At 44.4% G+C, this 19,996-nt stretch overlaps 1 protein-coding gene across 1 annotated transcript in view; it reads left to right on the top strand.

The window, feature by feature from the left end:
- Rig1 (RNA sensor RIG-1) overlaps nt 1–19,996 on the top strand; it is a 48,598-nt gene that overhangs the window by 10,867 nt on the left and 17,735 nt on the right. The window contains exons 3-13 of the mRNA NM_001395071.1: nt 1,460–1,641; nt 2,568–2,715; nt 4,100–4,222; nt 5,845–5,952; nt 6,326–6,479; nt 7,742–8,000; nt 9,786–9,948; nt 11,384–11,488; nt 14,123–14,280; nt 15,160–15,295; nt 17,855–18,003. Of these exons, the coding sequence (NP_001382000.1) occupies nt 1,460–1,641; nt 2,568–2,715; nt 4,100–4,222; nt 5,845–5,952; nt 6,326–6,479; nt 7,742–8,000; nt 9,786–9,948; nt 11,384–11,488; nt 14,123–14,280; nt 15,160–15,295; nt 17,855–18,003 (1,685 nt within the window). The remainder of the gene's footprint in view (nt 1–1,459; nt 1,642–2,567; nt 2,716–4,099; nt 4,223–5,844; nt 5,953–6,325; nt 6,480–7,741; nt 8,001–9,785; nt 9,949–11,383; nt 11,489–14,122; nt 14,281–15,159; nt 15,296–17,854; nt 18,004–19,996) is intronic.

Below are 19,996 nucleotides of genomic sequence, written 5' to 3'. Positions count from 1 at the left end.
CCTAAGACTAGCTGCAGTAATAATACATGGATATGTTCATGTGTATGTGCATGCTTGTGCACACAGGTTTGAGGGTATTTCTGTGCAGCCCAGATGTTGACATAAGTGTCTTCCTCAGGAGCTTGCCACCTTATGTTTTGGGGAATGGATCTCTCTTTGGACCCGGAATTTACCCTTTTTGGCTAGACTGGCTGGGATTCTAGGGTCTCGCTGCTATGCCTGCTTTTGCATGAGAGCTGGGGGTAGGAACTCAGGTCCTCAGGCCTGTGTGGTGAGCACTTTACCCACTAAGCTACCTTCCTGGTCCTGGTGCTACTTTGATTGGTTTGGGTTTTGGGTACATAGGGGAGAAAACCATTGTCTTCTCAAGCTCCTGAATGAAGTAACTGTGGGTCTTAGAGGCAGGCAGCCTGGTGATTCTGTCCAAGAACCCTAGAGTCAGGCGCTCTTGGGTTCTTTCTGGTGGAAGTCATTTTCCTTCTTCACTTGACCGTTGACTTAATCTTTTCTTGGAATGGTGTGAAGGGCAGGATGTAAGATTCTTATTTCCTCTTGTCTTCTTTACCGTTTCCAGCTGAGAGGCTAAACAGGATGGGTTTGACTAATTTAAAAGTAAATCAAGGGGCCCAAGGAGATGGTTCTGCCTTTGAGAGCACTGGCTGCTCTTGCAAAGGACCCAGGTTTGGTTCCCAGCACCCACATGGTGGCTCACAATCATCTGTAACTTCAGTTCCCGGAATCTGACTCTCATCTGTTCTCCTAAGGCACCAGACACACTCGTGGTACACAGACACACAGAAAATAAAATAAAAATAAATATTAAAAAAATAAATTGTGGGTTGATGCATGGAGTGCATGGAGGGGCATTTTAAAGATGTTATTCTAAGGGCAAATGCAAGGCTTCATATCGGTCCTTCGGACTTTACCCTGAAGGATAATGACTTTTAGGAGACCTAAACTGTTGGGTACCAAAAATGAATATTACTTCCATTTTTGAAAATCATGAATAGCTGTATTCGCTGACTTTAACTACTGTGAGTTAATGCTTGAAGAAATAAAAGGCAGAAAAATGAGAGCCAAGTGGATCTGTGGCTTCCCCACCCATGTGTCATAAGGCAGGGCATCCTGGGGGGAGCATGTGTGGAAGAACGAGGCACTTTCTGGTGGCAAAGGCTGTGCCAGGGGGCTACGGTTCTCAGTCAGTCCTTCTGTAGGAACTCAGTGTGCTGCCACTGATGACGTCAGGACCCGCATGGTGTGGTCACCTCCAAAGGCCGCCACCAGCTAGCGTCCAAGCTTGCTCCCCAGACTGTCCGTCGTCCAGTGACTGAGGCCGTGTTTGCAGATGGTTTTGAGTTCCCTTACCATGTATTCAAATAGAATTCCTGTGATTTTGATGTGAAAGCGTTTTTATCTTGGGCTCGCTTTAAGAAATCCCCATTTTTTTCTTTCTTTCCAGGTTACTGTGGACTTTATGAAGCCATCGAAACTTGGGACTTTCAAAAACTTGAAAAGTTAGAGGAACACAGATTACTTTTAAGACGTTTAGAGCCGGAATTTAAGGCCACAGTTAGCCCGACAGATATCCTTTCTGAAATATCTGAATGTTTGATTAATCAGGAATGTGAAGAAATCAGACAGGTAAGCCAGTACAGGTACTAAGTTTAAAGAAAAATGCTGACACATTGGAAATGCCCCGTTTTCTGTCGTGCTTTAGGCCCAAGGATAATCGAAACCCATAAAAGCTCTCATCTAGAAGACATAATGACTAGAATAGAATTTTTAAAGTGAATGGGGTAATTTTCTGTGCAAGACTATTGGAAAATTGACCTATTTGCAGTTCAAGTTGCCCCCTTACCTTTTCTTTGAATAGTGTTTTATGCACATGCAAATCACGTCAAGCAGGGCAACAAATGAAAAGAAAAATAGGCCAGGCTCTGGCGTGTAGCTACATTTATTACAGTCTCTCAGTCCCTTAACTAGTGTTCGGCAATCCATTTAGCTTCTCTAAGAAGCTAATGGAAGAAAAATGTACCTTATTAGCATGCTCTTAGGGTGAAACGAGACGGTGCGCACTAAGTATATCTGCCAGTTTGATGCATAGCAATATATACACCATGCATTTTAGTGATCATTAGAAATAAAAATCATAGAATACCTGCTTTGAAAAAAACCAAACCAAACTGCTGCTGTGTTGTTAGGCGTTTCCAAATGGCTCTGTATGCTGAGATATCCTTAGGGTGAACGGGTCGGTCGTTGTCTGGGTTAACTTTTTACCCTGGGATTGCCAGAGGCAATGGATGTAAGGATTCAGAAGATAACATTTGCCTTGACATATTGATAGCCCGTTATAAAGGACAAAGGTGAAGGGAAGAATAGTTTAAAAGCTAGTGCTGGGTAGGGCAAAAAAAAAAAAAAAAAAAAAAAAAAAAGATGCTAAGGCCCCTCGACCAGAGCTCACAGTGATCTCTACCAAGAACTGCTTGAGTAGATGTGGTTTCTTTAGCAAAGCTTGCAAGGAGAAAGGCTGAGCTGGCCAATCAGTGTGGTGCCTTTGTCTCCCCCAGATCTGCTTCACTAAAGGGAGGATGGCGGGTGCGGAGAAGATGGTCCAATGTCTTCTCAGATCCGATAAGGAGAACTGGCCAAAGGTTTTGCAGTTTGCTTTGGAGAAAGACAACAGCAAGTTTAGTGAACTGTGGCTCGTCGATAAAGGTGGGCTGCTCTGAGAAAGAGCTCTGAACCATGCTGGGCCCCACAGTTCTCCCCGACTTTACTTTCCATCAGAGACGCTGTTCACTTCACATACCTCAAGCCGTGGCCCTAGGACACAAGCGGTGGGAAGACACAAGCTGGGTCCTGGGAGGAAGGGAGCTACAAGTCATGGAATTAACCCACCCAGGTCAAAGAATTTGGAGAAGGAAGAATAAAGGCTTCCTGCCGAGATTTATAAGAGTTCTAGACCTAAAGGTTCGAACTGCGAGACTTATCTCCCTGTCAGAGTAGAGGCCGAGCGCTGGGAGTGATAGCTGTTGACTGGTTCTCTTGTCCAGAAGCCATCAGGAACTGAACAGAGCAAGGCGTAAACAGAGATTTGCTGTGATTAAGCCAACCTTATTTGGCTTCCGGAAAGTCACTTCTTGCTTTAAACCAGACCTTGATAAATACCCGAGTTTCTAGGTTCAGTTCTCACCTAGAACATCAGTCATTCCAGAAACTGTCTATGTCATTGGTCAGAGATGAAATCGTGAGTGTCCCTTTAGTGTGCTCAGGAGTGACTCTCCTGCGTCATTGTCCTGAGCTATGGAGTGGGGAGGGACTCCGATTACGCACTGCTAATAGCTGCACGTTCTACACTTGGAGTCTCGTAGTTCTAGGCGACACTGGAATTCAAACACCCAAGTGACCTTCAAACTCAAAATGATTCTTGCTGCTGTTTTAAGCTGACAAAGTGGGGCTGGTGAGATGGCTCAGCTCCTGTCACTGAGCCTGAAGAACCGAGTTCAATGTCTAGGCCCTACATGATAGAGAGAACCAATCCCCAGACAGGGTCCTCCACCTCCGCATACTCACTGTGTCATGTGTGACACACACAATAAACAAATCCATTTCAAAAGTAAATAAAATGTTGAGAAACTGCAAAGCGGGCTGGAGAGATGGCTCAGAGGTTAAGAGCACTGACGGTTCTCCCAGAGGCCCTGAGTTCAAATCCCAGAAACCACATGGTGGCTCGCAACCATCTGCAATGAGATCTGATGCCCTCTTCTGGTGTGTCTGAGGACAGCTACAGTGTACATATATAAATATGATAAATAAATAAATCTTTAAAAAAAAAGAAGGGGTTGGGGATTTAGCTCAGTGGTAGAGCGCTTGCCTAGCAAGCGCAAGGCCCTAGGTTCGGTCCCCAGCTCCGAAAAAAAGAAAAAAAGAAAAAAAGAAAAAAGAAAGAAAGAAAGAAAGAAAGAAAGAAAGAAAGAAACTGTGAAGTCATGGTTATAAGAGCTTTTCGGGGCTTCCTCAACCAAAACCGTAATCACATAGCGTTAAGATTCTAAGCTCTTATTTGTGTTTGTTTGTATGTTTGTTTGTCTTCACAAAGGTGTCAGAAGGGTTGACTGTAAGGCTGTTGAGGATGACGGAACAGAGATGGCCAGCATACAGATTTTCATTCAGGAAGAACCGGAGTGTCAGAATCTCAGTCAGAATCCCGGCCCTCCTTCAGGTACCCAGCATCACTTGTTCTTGTCCATGATGGTGTTTCCCCAGCACTTTGAAGCCTTTTGAAAAAAAAAAATCCTTTTTAAGGATGATTGAGAAAAGAAAGAGAATTTGTGGGGCGATAGAGACTTATAATCAGAATTCTGGTTCCCGTCTTCCATAGCCTCTGCTGCTTTTATAGCCTTCTACCCTGGAGTATATGTGTCTTTATATGTACCACCGTGCCCGTGGCATCCCAAAGCAGCTTTTCTCTCTGAAGAATACTTGTTTCTGAGCCACTTGTTCAGTCTCGTCTCAGGGTGCCAGGGCTGCCGTCCGAGAGCATGAGGTGACTGTGTGGCCGCTGTTTGCAGCCTCTGTGTGTGGGCTCACAGTAACTTCTCACACACAGGCTACTGTTCTGTTACCTGTGGTTGGACGAGGGCCCTAATGCTCCTTGAAATACACCTTTATTATAAAGAGACTAGAGGGCTAGAGAGATGGCTCAGTGGTTAAGGGCACTGACTGCTCTTCTAGAGGTCCTGAGTTCAAATCCCAGCAACCACATGGTGGCTCACAACCATCTGTAATGGGATCTGATGCCCTCTTCTGGTGTGTCTGAAGACAGTGACAGTGTACTCACATACATAGCATTAATTAAAAAAAAAAAAAAAAAAGAGAGAGAGAGAGACCAGAAAGTTGTAAGACAACTTTCAAACAAACAAAACATTTGTAAAAAATATATATCAGGAAGGAGATATATTAATGATGAATAGTGTTAAAAGATGTGATTTCTTAAAAACAGTATATATATGTGTACACACACACACACACACACACACACACACACACACACACACCACACACACACACATCTTACAAATGATGTCAGCAAGTGAATGACACAGGTTTTCATCCTAGGGATACACAGTCGATTTAAATATTTCGGACACACAGTGATCCATACATGACTTTTAAACAAAGGCGATTTTCTTCACCTAGAAAGTCTTTCTTTACAGTGGGACGGTTAGACACTCAGTTGCTTTGAGAACCTGGTGCCAACAGCTGGTTTTCTGGCTGTTTTTGAAGATCTGTTCTTACTTTGTAACAAGTGGCTATGTTCTGAATTAGGCCATTCTTGCTTTCCTTTTTCTTAGTAATGTTTCCATGATTAAGAAAGAAGTCACGGGGCTGGAGAGATGGCTCAGCATTTAAGGGCACTGACTGATCTTCCAGAGGTCATGAGTTCAATTCCTAGCAACCACATGATGGCTCATGAACATCTGTAATGGGATCTGATGCCCTCTTCTGGTGTGTCTGAAGACAGTGACAGTGTACTCATACACATAAAATAAAATAAATAAATGAATCTTTAAAAAGGAAGGAAGGAAGGAAGGGAGAGAGAGAGAGAGAGAGAGAGAGAGAGAGAGAGAGAGGAAGAATAATTCACTTTGGCCTTTCCCCTGCCTCCTTGCTGTTGATACTTTGTCATTGAGAGAGTAGAGTGTCCTTCAAAGGGGAAAGTGGGACAATTATTAAGAAGCAAGATCCCAAACCTCCTCAAATGGGGCATTGTTGCTAGGATCAGAACTCAGGTCCACTGAATGGCACAAACCCTTCAATAACTCTGTCCCTTCTGTATTACAGAAGCGTCTCCTAATAATTCACACAGCCCATTGAAACCAAGAAATTACCAACTGGAGCTTGCCCTGCCTGCCAAGAAAGGGAAAAATACAGTAATATGTGCTCCTACTGGTGAGTTAGTTGCTGCAACTCACAGAACCTTCTCTTTGCTTTTTCGTTTCCTTTTGGGTGCTGCAAAGCAAGGGGTTTTTCCGTATTTGCCATTGGGAGAGCTGTCCGGTCAGCAATCTCTCTGTGTTTCTCAAGGAAGCCGGTGGGAGATGAGTGCCCTCTTTTAGTTTGCTTTTGGTCCTTGCTCCTTGAACGCATGTTACTTAGGGAGAAGGTGGCATTTTTAAGCCATGGTTTAAAGTGTCACTGTCTGTGCAGAGGAAGGATTCGTTTATTTGTATCCCAATGGTGATACAGAAGCCAAAAATAATTACCATCCTGGAAAAACAGCTAACACCGCTTATCTCTTTCTTTTTCCTTCCCTTGCTAAAAGGTTGTGGAAAAACCTTTGTGTCGCTTCTCATATGCGAACATCATCTTAAAAACTTTCCGCACGGACAGAAAGGGAAAGTGGTCTTTTTTGCTAACCAGATCCCTGTGTATGAACAGCAGGCCACTGTGTTCTCACGATATTTCGAAAGATTTGGGTATGTACTACGATCAGTCCAACCTCTTTCGTCTTTTGTTTTTATTTTAAATTTCTAGCCTCTTTGTCTGGTTTTGGGGGTTTTGTTGTAGGGTATCACGTAGCTGGGGCTGTCCTCCAACTCACTCTGTAGCTGAGGTTGGCCTAGACGAGATGATCCTTTTGCTTCTACCTTCCAGCGCATTTGGCAGGCCTCGCTGTTCTGTGTTATGATTAAAAGAAAATTACCGGGTTTGGGGATTTAGCTCAGTGGTAGAGCACTTGCCTAGGAAGCGCAAGGCCCTGGGTTCGGTCCCCAGCTCCGGAAAAAAAAAAAAAAAAGAAAGAAAATTACCCCAGACTTAACTTTTAGAAGTAGTTCCTTTGTGGAATAACATTCTTTGTTTAACTTTACCAGAAATGCTAAGCCCTCATGGATTGCTCTGACCATTAATAACTTGGTGGCCAAATTTAACATTTAGGTGATGCACTGGTCTTTTTTTTTTTTTTTTGATTTTATCTTTCTTTTATTGATGAGTATTGCAGAAAACATCACGTTCCTTGTCATTTATAGAATTATTGTGAATATCATCATTATGTCTGATTTTACAGTGATTTTAGATTTTCCGTATAATTTCTCTGCACCCTCTGCTCCTCCCCCATCTCTGATCCCTTTGGTTTGCTTGGATACACAAGCGAGGTCATTTCTGTAGCTTGTGTTCAGGTTTTTTTTAGTACCTTCGTTTACCTCCGTCTTCCTGAAGACAAATGCAACAGAAGTCAATCAACTTCGCCCTGTGGTTGCCCTTACTTGTATCTATAAACTCATCTCCGATCATCAATGGCTTTCTTTTCTTTTCTTTCCATTTTTATTAAATTGGGTATTTCTTATTTACATTTCAAATGTTATTCCCTTTCCCGGTTTCCTGTCTATCAGCCCCCTAACTCCTCCCCCTCCCCTTTTATAAGGTTGTTCCCCTCCCCATCCACCCCCCCCACGCTGGTCATTTTTAATGATTTTATACTTTATTGGCTATTACTCTTTTAAAAATCGTTTATCTTCTAATGACTTGGAACATTGTGATCATTGGATCAGTTAGTTATAACCCCTTGCATTTCCTGGTCCCTGGCTTTGCATCAGGACTGTGAGAAAGCTCGAGTGCTCCTCAGCTGTACTCTTTGGGGCTCGGGGGCGCTTCCTTAATTGCTGCTGTGACCTAGACTTCCACTTTGTCTCTTTGTTCACAACATGGTTGGTGATAAGGGATTTCTGTCACTTCCCAGGTACAATGTCGCCGGCATTTCGGGGGCAACGGCTGATAATGTGTCAGTGCAGCACATCATTGAAAACAATGACATCGTCATCCTGACACCCCAGATTCTTGTGAACAGTCTCAACAATGGAGCCATCCCCTCGCTGTCTGTCTTCACTCTGATGATATTCGACGAGTGTCATAACACCAGCAAACACCACCCGTACAACCAGATCATGTTCAGATACCTAGATCACAAACTCGGAGGGTCACCCGACCCACTGCCTCAGGTATTTCCAGTCAGGTGACTTCTAAGAAGAGCCGCAGTCTTCCAGAGTTCCACTTAGCTGCTCTTCTGTAGGAACATCTGAGCTTGCCCTCCTCGGGGTTTCAGTCTGTCAGTTACAACTCAGTGTTCAATGTCGGTTCATTCACTTGATAAGGAGTTGTCCCTTGGTGTCCAGGGTGAGTGCCCTTCACAGAGAACAAAATCCAGGCTGCTTAAGTCTCTTGTATGAGATGACATTGCATTTATATATAATCTACACACTTTCTTCCAGCATACTTTAAATCATCTCCAGATTACTAGTATTGTTGAGTCTGATGTAAATTTTTTTACAAATAGTTCTTGTACTGTATTATTTAGGGAATAAAGGTGGGGGAAATCATACATGTTCAGTACTTGTGAGGTTTTTGAAAATATTTTGGATCCATAGTTGTGTGAATTCACAGATATATAACCTCAGGATTTGGAGGGCCAACTGTATAAACCATGGGCTTCCATGGATCTTGTGCCTTGTTTAGGCTCTGGGACACCAATATAGAAGACATGGTCCTGGCTCTCGTACAGTTACGTTTGCACAGGGAGCCAGGGACATCATAGTCACTGTTTATCATGAAGTACGCTGCAGAGACAGGTAAAGGGTGTTGTCAGAACATAAGGGATAGTAACGCAAGACCTCATAGGGATGAAGGGAACTAGCAGGAATTGGCTAGGTAGATGGCTTATGGTTTCCAGTAAGAGGGTATTGTGTGTCCAGGGGCTCGGAGGAATGGATGGACCCAACATGTCCCAGAACCTTAAAACTCTACAGTATCACATGAGCGTAGTGTGAGGTGAGGAACAATAGTCAAGCTGTTTGTCATGACAGATGGCCCGGAGACATCAGGAGGGCAGATTGTCAGTGCACAAGTTGATGGCTTAGCACAGGAAACGTGTGGCACCCATCTGATGTCCTGGGTCTTTCTTGCATGGGACAGAAGGGAAGGGAGTCTTTTGTATAAATTCTCCCTTCTGTCAATCATAGGAGAAGCAGGAGCTTTGCTGAAAGTCAATGATGTAGAAGTGGAGCTGTATATAACGGGGCTGGAGAGGATGAAGAAGATTTGATGCCGGGGTAGAGAACGGATAGATGCAATAAAGAATGGCGATATTATGTCTCTCGGGGGTCCAAAAAGCTGTAAATCATGAATTATATGCAGTTCTTTTGCTCCAACAATTACTGTTTAGGAAGTGCAGGTTAAAGGACATTTAGCTATAGGACCTACAGTTTGGTGTCCTCAAGTATTGTTGAGAGTAAATAGATTTCTTACTGGCGAGCTAATCATTCAGGTGCGCGATTACCGAAGGACGTTATCTTACTGACTCTACACAGCTCTTTTTGTAGCCCAGGCTGGCCTCGAACTCATGATCCTCTTGCCTCTGCCTCCTTCAGCAAACCCTACTGGTGTGCGCCACCACAACCGGCCACAGCTCTTTGTAAATAGCCATTTTCCAACTTCACCGATTGTTGAAGGTATTTTTCCAGGCACAGAAAATGCATGCGATATGGACGTGACTGGAATGGACACGCAATTCTTTTTCATTCCCATTGAGATGTTTTTCCCCCTTAGTAAGAGACTCAGGGATAAAGAAAGGAATAGCCCCGCCTGGAAAGATTCCCTCTTGGTCCTTATGCCGATTGGGATCTGATGACAAGATTTATCAAGATCTTCAGCTTGGGGTTCGGGGGTGGCTTTGTGCTCACAAACTTCCTGGAGAAGTGGGAGAGCCAGTGTTGGCCTGCTCCTTACAGGTCATTGGGCTGACTGCTTCCGTTGGTGTTGGAGATGCTAAAACCGTGGAGGAAGCCATGCTGCACATCTGCAAACTCTGTGCCGCCCTCGATGCCTCAGTGATTGCCACAGTCAGAGACAACGTGGAAGAACTGGAGCAGGTTGTTTATAAGCCTCAGAAAAGTAAGTGGGGTTCAGCAGCACACCCCTTGGGAGTTTGTAACCCTCTGTTCCCTGCTTCAGAGACAGCGGGTGAAGTTGGATGCTGTATGTGTTTGGTAAAAGCATTTTTAACCACAGACTTCAGAAACAGTCACATTTCCTGCCTTTCTCCCCAGTCAACCTCTTCTCCCCAGTGACGCATGAGTCTCAAAGGTAACCTGAAAAGGGACAAACATCCCTGCTCTTTGTCTCTAAAGCCCGTCCACAGGCTCCCGCCACAGAGTAAAGGAAGCAGTGAGGAGAGTCAAGCACTTGGATAACTTGAATAGCTAGTGGCTGTGCCAGGCCTCTGTGCTCCCCAGCCCTAGGCAGGTGCTGTGGGGTCATCTTGTTCTTGTGTGTATCTGATCATTGCTGTTGGAACGGTCCAGATCACAGTAGTTCTCATCAGAAGACCAGAACATGTTTTAAAAACGAGCTCCCCCAGCAGATGGTTGTTACTTATTAACTACCCGTGTAAGCAGGGAGGTACAGTCGTTACACATGGCTGTATCTTGGCCTGAGCACTCGCTCGCTCGCTCGCTCGCTCTGTGAGTCCAAGGCAGGGTGGGCACAGGGGAACGAGGGGCACAGCCCTGGCTCTTTCTGAGAGTCCCTCGTGGAGAGTGAGAAGAAGGTGCCTCCCCACCCATGCCAGCCCCTTAGCAACACTCAAGGATTTCTCTATAATTTCAGCCCTGGGAGCTTTATCGACTTCAAAGTCATTTTGTGTTTTGCTTTCTCCGGCTCTGCAAACCTCCATGTGCTATCCCGAGGGTGTGTCCCAGCTCTGCTTTGTGCACAGCTGCTCCTGTGCCGCCTTCCTCCTTCCCACGTTCATTTTACAGCAGCTTCCCCAGAGAGACTGAGGTGTCCTCCCCTTGCTCAGTGACGCCTTGCCCGCACCTGATCGCAGACCTCCGAAGGGCAGGTTTCACCTTTGTTTCCTTGAAGAACCAGCCTTCTGTGACGCAGGGGTAGTTCCTGTGAACTCCATGTCACTGAAACACGACATGTGACAAGCCGTTCTTTTTCTATTCAAAGTACACAAATATGAATGCTAACATCAATGGGGGGAGCTCTTGGAGGACTCGGAGGAAAATAGGGATTCAGGAAAACGTGGCTGGGGTGTGGTATTTGCAGAAACCAGAAGGCTGTCACACCTGTCAGAGTAGAGGCACCAGGAAAGCTCGACTGAGAAGCTGGCTTAGACTAGACCTGGAGAGACATTAGATTCAGAGTGGGGCCAACAGGGAGGCGGTTTCAAGGCTTTTGACCGCCTGCTGTGATTTGGGCCACTCACCAGTGAGCTTGGAACTTGCGACTTTAGAGGACTTCACCAGGACCGAGCAGGGCTTGGAAATAGCTGCAGCTGACCTGGGCTTCCTTCAGAGTACTTACACTGCTTTGACCCTAGTTTCCAGGAAAGTGGAATCACGGGCTTCGAACACGTTTAAATGCATCATATCTCAGCTGATGAGGGAGGCAGAGAGGCTGGCGAAGAACGTCTCTGAGGAACTTGGTAAGCCTGTGCTAAGTCGTGGAGAGATAAACCTCATTTTTCTGTGTCCCTTCCATTTAGAGATGTTCATATATTGCCCATTAGTGTCTTTAGTTCAGTGGTGGGATTATACACGAGGTGGACTGATTTCTCATTCATTCACACACACTTCTTTCTCTGTATCTTCTTTATCTCTTCACGCTTTTTTTGCCGTCCTTTTTTTCTCTAGTCCTTTTTCAAAAGATTTATTTTTTCTTTGTATACGTGTTTTTGTCTGCATGTATGTGTGTGTATGATCTGTACCAGATCCCCTGAAACTGGAGTTGCAGACCGTTGTGAGCCGCCACATCTGCTGAGAATTGAACCCGTGTCCTCTGGAAGGGTAGCTGGGTCTCTGGACCACTGAGCAGCCCCCATTTCTCTACTTGTTTTTAAGACGAGGTGTCTTCCTGTGTCCCTGGCTGGTCTGAAACTTGCTATGTAAACAGGTCTGGTTTTGTACTTGCAGGAGTCCTCTTGCTTCAGCCTTCTGAGCCCCAGGGTCGCTGGCGTGGGCCACCATACCTGGCTCAGATTTAGACTTTCTTAATCCCAGGTTACTTAGGAACCTTATAAGAATTCTTTAATCCTCTCCTGCCTTTTCTCTTTTTAAATACAAAACATATCCATCTAGACATACATACCTGAAAAATACTGTCTTTAAATCATCTAAATTCACTTTCTTCTTCTTCTTCTCTCTCTTGAGACAGACTCTCTGTTTTCAGTGCAGGCTGGTCTTGAACTAGGAAATCTGCCTCCTCCTCTTCCCAAGATGTGCGTCCTCACTGGGCAGCCATTAGAGCACCATTCATCCCTTCCAAGAGCAGTGCCCCCAATGGTCTAACACCCTCTCACTGTCTCCACCACCTCCCAACCTCACCACACTGCAGACCAGCCTTCTGCCTCGTGAACATCCCGAAGACACTTAAACAGTGGCTAAGGCACAGCGCCGGGGGGAGGAGTTTGGATAACGAATCCACTAAGGGCCCTAAAGTAGTAGGGTAGTGCGCATGCTCTCTCCTCTAGAGCTTTGGAAACTCTGTAAGATATACCGTAAAGAGACAGCTAGGCGGACTACCTAGGAACAAGATGACACGGTCTGACTAAAGCGGTGGATGGACAGACAGACAGACAGGCATAGAGTTATATGACTTATTTTTTGTTGTTGTTTTGTTGGGTTTGTTTGTGAGACGGTCTCTCTGCGTAACCCTGGCTGCCCTGGAACTCTCTTTGTCGACCAGGCTGGCCTCAAACACACAGAGATCCGCCTCTCCCTGCCTCCCGAGGCATCCGCACTTTAGAATAATTTCCCACCTCATCACATTGAGTATCTGTCAGTAGCTGCCTCATTTCTTGTGGAACTTGGAAAGTTTCTCATTGTGAGCTGGATTTGGTGGTACCATCTCTACTCTCTGCATCTGGGAGCCTGAGTCTGAGGTAGCCTAGGCTACTACGTACGGAGCCGCTATCCGTGGGGTGGAGGCAGAGAAGAGCTCGCCACTGTTTCTTGTTGGTACCTGTCCTGTGTTATGTTACTGAAAATGAGTGGGTGTGGGGAATCATTTAATGCAAAAATGCATTTCTTTTCTTTGAATTTTACCGCACTGTGCTTGTCTCAAGAAGCCCAGGACAGGAAACAATAGATCAGGCCTCTGGGGCTGTTTCCCCTCCGCCTTCTCACCCCTCCCCACACCAACATTCTCCTCAGAGTCTGAATCGCTGTGGATCCCACAGCTGAACCAAGCGGTTGAGGCTTGCCTTCCATGCAGATGCTTCCAGGATAGATATGTTTGAGCTCCGCCTTGTGGTTGGTGCTGTGAATGCCGCTGTGAGATGAGGTGTTCAGACCTCATAGCAAAGTGGAGCATGCTGGGAAGGGTCCTGGTGCTCCCAGTTTTATATAACGGTCTCGGATGAAGCTCTTGAGGCTTGTTATTCTAATGGCATCTTCATTTTGAAAGGCAAAGTGCGTTTCTCCTCCTCCTCGCCCCTCCCCCTCCTCTTCTTCATTCTCTATTATTTTATTTCTGAACTACTTTGCTGTTAGCCCCTTAAGCCTGTAGACCTTAGACACCACAGAGCTAGGTTTGAATTCTTGCCTTACCCACACAATATGACCATTACGACATTGGGTAAATTAATTAGTTTTCCTTTTATAGAAGATTTATTTACTTAAAAAATTATGTGTATGTGCATGTGTGGGATGAGTGCTGTTCCCTCCAGGGGCCAGAAGAGGGCATTGAAAACCCCTGGATTTACAGGTGGTTGGAAGCCGCACAATATGAGTGTGGGGGAACTGAACTTGGGTCCTCTACAAGAGCCTAACTACTGAGCCACCACTCCAGCTCCTTACACAGTCTTTCTGAATCTGTTTCCTCCTTTTTTTTTTTTAAAATGAAATCTTGACCTCATGAAATTAGGAAAACTCAATGCAATTATGAACTTTGATTTTGGGTCATTTAGTAAATAGTTATTTTATACCCTCTGCCCCACACATAGCTGAGGACTCAAGTCTACCTCAGGATAAACCTCTTCCTTATAATGAATAGGAAAGAAAATCAGAAGGACCAGTGCTTGCAAACCTTTTATTTATTTATTTCTGTTCTTATGATCTAGGAAAGTTCTTTCAAATTCAAAATCGAGAATTTGGCACCCAGAAATATGAGCAGTGGATTGTCGCCGTTCACAAAGCATGCACGGTGTTTCAGATGCCTGACAAAGATGAGGAGAGCAGGATCTGCAAGGCGCTCTTTCTGTACACCTCCCACTTGCGGGTACGTGGCCAGGACATATCTTCTCCACCGTGTCTCCTGGGCTCTTCTGTGGTAGCCGAGAGAACATTAGCCTCTCATCAAATCCAAGAGCTTAATGAGGAACCTTTCCAAGTCGTCACCGACCTCATTTGTTGACTGACATTTATCAGTGAGTCTCCATGACTGGGACGAAGGCTCAGAGGCTCAGAGCCTAGGCCATGCCTCCCTCAGCTTTCGATTGCTGACCACAGTCTAATTGAGCTGAAGAAGTGGCTTCTGTGGTCACATCCTGATGCTTGTGTGGTCTTAACTTTATATAAAGCCACGTATTAGAACCCTGGGAGCTCTGGTTAACACAGAGGGAAGGAGGAACCGTAAGAGCCCCCAGCTCTATTTGCTATGCTCTGGGAACTATTTAAAGACTTACATGGTGTGGACACTGTGGGTTTGTGGAATCTTAAGGTTTAAAGGACCCTCAGCATAGGTGGTAAGGGCCACCGTTATGAAAGGCCCATGTACACTCTAACTATGACTTGGAGTTTAAGGGGAAATGCCAAGGCTGACTTGCTTTTGTTACTGCTTCTCATGATATGCAGTTTCTCCACTCCCTAGGTGGAATTTTATAATCCGAAGTGAGTCTACTTTTAAATTTCTAGCTGAGTCAAAAATAGAAACCAGCTTTTGGTTCAGAGGGTTTTTTTGTTGTTGTTTTGTTTTGTTTTGTTTTTGTTTTATTACAGACCCTCTAAGGGCCATTCGCCTTTAAAACCTCAGCTGTACTGTATGAGAAACACTTCTCCAAGCCAGTTTTGTGCTAATAAACACAGCGAGTTGAACTTGAGTGTAGTGAGCACAGGCAACCTTGGAAACGTATTGAGACTCACTTTTCATTTCAAACAGAAATACAACGACGCCCTCATCATCAGCGAGGATGCACAGATGAAAGACGCTCTAAATTACCTCAAAGCCTTCTTCCATGATGTCCGAGAAGCAGCATTTGATGAGACTGAGCAAGATCTTACGCGGAGGTTTGAAGGTGAGGATGATTTCCAAGGTCGGAAGTCACCGGGGTCTGGTGGCTTGAGTGGCAGGTGTGTACATCTCACCGTTGTCAGCAGAGAACTCTACTGCCTTCAGACAGATCCGCTGTTTGGGGAAAGGGGAAACAGTGGGGTTTGGAAAAGGTGCTTCCCACAGGTAATAAGTAGTGCCATTCTGATTAATTCAGTGGTTTAGAAGGTTTAAGAACACCAGCACTTGCTCTGATGATGTTAAGAAGGCTGTTCTTTATGTTCTTTCTCTCTCTCCTTCCTTCTTTCTTTTCCTTTCTCCCTCCCTCCCTTCTCTCTCCTCCCTCCTCCTCCCTCTCCTCTCCTCCCTTTCTTCCCCCTCCCTCTTTTCTTTCTTTCTTCCTTTCTTTCTTTTTCTCTTTTTTCTTTCTTTCCTTCTTCCTTCCTTTCTTCTTTCTCTCTCTCTCTCTTTCTTTCTTTCTTTCCTTTTTTCTTTCTTTCTTTCTTCCTTCCTTCCTTCCTTCCTTCCTTCCTTCCTTCCTTCCTTCCTTTCTTTCTTTCTTTCTTTCTTTCTTTCTTTCTTTCTTTCTTTCTTTCTTTCTTTCTTTCTTTCTTTCTTTCTTTCTGTTTCTCCAGATTCTCTGTGGAGCCCTGGCTGTGCTGAAACTTGCCTTGTAGACCAGGCTGGCCTCAAACTCAGAGATCTGCCTGCTTCTGCCTCTAGAGTGCTGGGATCAAAGGTGTGTGGCACCATCGCCCAGTTTAGCATACTTCTAATAATGAGGAAAATGCCTTACCTCCTTATATTATAGTCCAAAGGTGGGAAGGCAGTAAATGGAACACGTTTTCTTTCTCCTTTCAAATTACCTTTCCTAGAAGCAATCACTATTAATAACTTTTTTGTTTATACCGTTATTTACTGTACATATGTGTGACATGCTGTGTTGGTAAATATACTGATAGTTCTCTGGGAGAAAATGTATACACATATATGTGCATACGTTTATTATAAATTTTCCAGATATAGGAGATGGCATGGCACACAGCCCACAAATAACAAACGTGGAGCTCTTCACAGTGAATCACTTCTAGCCATTCGTGTTCCACAGAATGCCTTTGGTGGTCTTTTCAGTACCCGTGTGCCCAGAGCCAACCAGAGGCTGCAGTCACCCAATACGGAGTTCTGAAATGAAAGTCAGTTCCATTTTCTGTTAATGCCAGGAGTGAAGAACAAAACGAAACAGCAGAGGCGTGTTAGGACCTCGCTGGCTTCTGGGAGCAACATCTTTCCGAGCCAGATGATAGTTTTTCAAATATGGGTGGGACATTTCTGCATTTGTACGGGACACATGAATGATAACTGAGTTTAATCCGCTGTATACGTAGCACTTTACAAAGTCTAGCCTGACGGTAAAGGAGGAAGCAAGTGCTTCCTCCCCACGGTGTGGGTATTTCTAGGGTCATCAGTCTGCCCATCGCCCCGTCGTGAGCTTGTGTAAACTTGAGCAGTAACACACACGGCCAGTTCTGCCACACATACACTGTGGATAAGCGGACGCCGAAGAGCATAGATAATCGTGAACTGTAATAGAATGAGCTAGGACATTAACAAGCGTGGTCATCTGTTGTATTAGCTTTCAGTATAAGACATTGGGCGGCACGGATACGGTGCTGAATTTTTAATCATAGTTATATTTAGAACCAGGTCCACAAGTCTGAAGAACTGAACAATGGACCATCATAATCTAGTTTGATCTGGCTCTAGTATACCACCATTGTGCGTGTGTGTGTGTGTGTGTGTGTGTGTGTGTGTGTGTGTGTTTGCTTCTGTACACATTTATACATTTTTTTTTTGGTTCTTTTTTTCGGAGCTGGGGACCGAACCCAGGGCCTTGCGCTTCCTAGGTAAGCGCTCTACCACTGAGCTAAATCCCCAGCCCCATACATTTTTTTTTAAAGATAAAATATCCTGTGCTTCAATTTTTAACTTAAAATAACTTTTTGAAAGCTGGGTGGTGGTGGTGCACACCTTTAATTCCAGCACTCAGGAGGCAGACAGGCAGGTGGGTCTCTGGGTTCAGGGCCAGCCTGGTCTACAGAGTAAGTTCTAGGACAGCCAGGGCTACACAAAGAAACCCTGTCTCAAAAAACAAACAAACACAAATAAAAACTATATCTTTTTGATGTTTCCATATCAGCGGGTGTATATATAACGCATTAATTTTAATAGCAACAGTGTCTTTCTCTCCTTTGGTAGCTGGGATCTGTTGAGCCGTTCTCAGTACCCAGCGTTTGGCTCGGTTTCTGTATTTAGCTCATAGTCTCAACACTGACTGTCCTCGCAATCTTCTCCAGAGTTCTCTAAATAGAACTGAGTGAATTCCGAGCTGTGGGTTACCGTGTCAAAGAATGTGTGAGCTTTATGTTGCTCAGCTGCTCTCCTAAAGGGGTTTACCGTTGGAATTACCGTTGAATTCTCAGACTTCTGGTTAACAGTGGAGAGGTTAACTGTTTGAAATAGAAGGCCACGGTTTGTTCTAAAACTTTAACATTTGTAAGCCTTTTGCAAAATGCTCTATCTGCAGAAAAACTGGAGGAACTAGAAAACGTTTCCAGGGATCCCAGCAACGAGAATCCTAAACTAAGAGACCTCTACTTGATCTTACAAGAAGAATACCACTTAAAGCCGGAGACCAAGACCATTCTCTTCGTGAAGACCAGAGCACTTGTGGATGTAAGCTCTGTGTGTGTGTGTGTGTGTGTGTGGTGTGTGTGTGTGTGTGTGTGCGCGCACGCCTGCATGTGAGTGTGAGTATGAGTATGTGTAAGTGTGTCTATGTGTGAGTGTGTGTGTGTGAGTGTATGTGTGAGTATGTGTGTATCTGTGTGTGTGTCTGTGTATGTGTGTTTACAGAGTAGCCCTACTTTATTGAAAATGTTGCCCATTCTTCACTGCCCAATAATCAGGTATCACACACGTGTGTGTGTGTTCTGATTACTTATTCTGACACTAATCATTGTTTTATTGACCCACAGTCTTAAGTCTTGGCACTATCAAGTAAGCACTGCATCCTTTTTAACATTTAAAATCTCCACTTCCAGCCGTCGTGTAGGTTTTGATTAACGACTAATTAATCATTAGTGCTCAGATGTCTTATATACATCACAGTTTTCCTGATGTCATCTTTTTAAAATTATCTATTCAGATTTTAAACACCAGTTTTAAAATTGGGCTGAGGGCTGGAGATACAGCTCAGTGGTCAAGCGCTTGCCTAGCATGCGTGACTTTAATCCCCAGTTGTGGGAAAAAAGGAGATTACCATTGGTGGTTACGTCTTTACGACTCTTTTTGCAGGCTGGCCAAAAACAGTCCTCTGTGAGACAGGCAACTTGAAGTGTTTTCTGCCGGCTCAGAGCCTGCTTTTTAATTATCATAATAGTGTCTCTGCGCACTGAATCTTTCAGGCCCATTTTTCTGGCTTTGGCTTGAGTTTAAGGTCACAGTCTTTTCTCTGTTGTCATCTAGAAGTTTTTGAATTTTTGTGTTAATGTGAGGTATAGTTAAATGATTTCATTTTTCCTTTGGATTTGTACATCCTATTATCTGTTGACAAGCAATCCTTTATTGAATTACTTTTGTTGCTTAGAAGAACCACCTGACTATATTTGGATGGACTTATTCCTATTTCTTATTGATTTGCACATCTGTTGCTTTGATCTAAACATCAACTCTTTTTTTTTTGTTTTTAAATTGCTTCCTCTTTTTTTTTAAATCTTATTTTATATTTTAGCGTTTTTCCTTTTTTTTTTCTTTCTTTTTTTTTAAATTTATTTAATACTTAATAATAATTCTTTGGTTTCCAGGCAAACATCCCCCTCCCCCCTCCCCTTCCTTATGGGTGTTCCCCTCCCAACCCTCCCCCCCTTGCCGCCCTCCCCCCAACAGTCTAGTTCACTGGGGGTTCAGTCTTAGCAGGACCCAGGGCTTCCCCTTCCACTGGTGCTCTTACTAGGATATTCATTGCTACCTATGAGGTCAGAGTCCAGGGTCAGTCCATGTATAGTCTTTAGGTAGTGGCTTAGTCCCTGGAAGCTCTGGTTGCTTGGCATTGTTGTACATATGGGGTCTCGAGCCCCTTCAAGCTCTTCCAGTTCTTTCTCTGATTCCTTCAACGGGGGTCCTATTCTCAGTTCAGTGGTTTGCTGCTGGCATTCGCCTCTGTATTGCTGTATTCTGGCTGTGTCTCTCAGGAGGGATCCACATCTGGCTCCTGTCCATTGATGAGAGTGGGGTGTTGAAATCTCCCACTATTATTGTGTGAGGTGCAATGTGTGTTTTGAGCTTTATTAAGGTTTCTTTTACGTATGTAGGTGCCCTTGTATTTGGGGCATAGATATTTAGGATTGAGAGTTCATCTTGGTGGATTTTTCCTTTGATGAATATGAAGTGTCCTTCCTTATCTTTTTTGATGACTTTTAGTTGAAAATTGATTTTATTTGATATTAGAATGGCTACTCCAGCTTGCTTCTTCTGACCATTTGCTTGGAAAGTTGTTTTCACTCTGAGGTAGTGTCTGTCTTTGTCTCTGAGGTGTTTCCTGTAGGCAGCAGAATGCAGGGTCCTCATTGCGTATCCAGTTTGTTAATCTATGTCTTTTTATTGGGGAGTTGAGGCCATTGATGTTGAGAGATATTAAGGAATAGTGATTATTGCTTCCTGTTATATT

Source organism: Rattus norvegicus, chromosome 5 (assembly GCF_036323735.1).
Source record: "Rattus norvegicus strain BN/NHsdMcwi chromosome 5, GRCr8, whole genome shotgun sequence".
In the NCBI taxonomy this organism is placed as follows: Eukaryota; Metazoa; Chordata; class Mammalia; order Rodentia; family Muridae; genus Rattus; species Rattus norvegicus.
The sequence above is the reverse complement of the archived record's forward strand: the minus strand, read 5'-3'. Positions and strand labels throughout refer to the sequence as shown.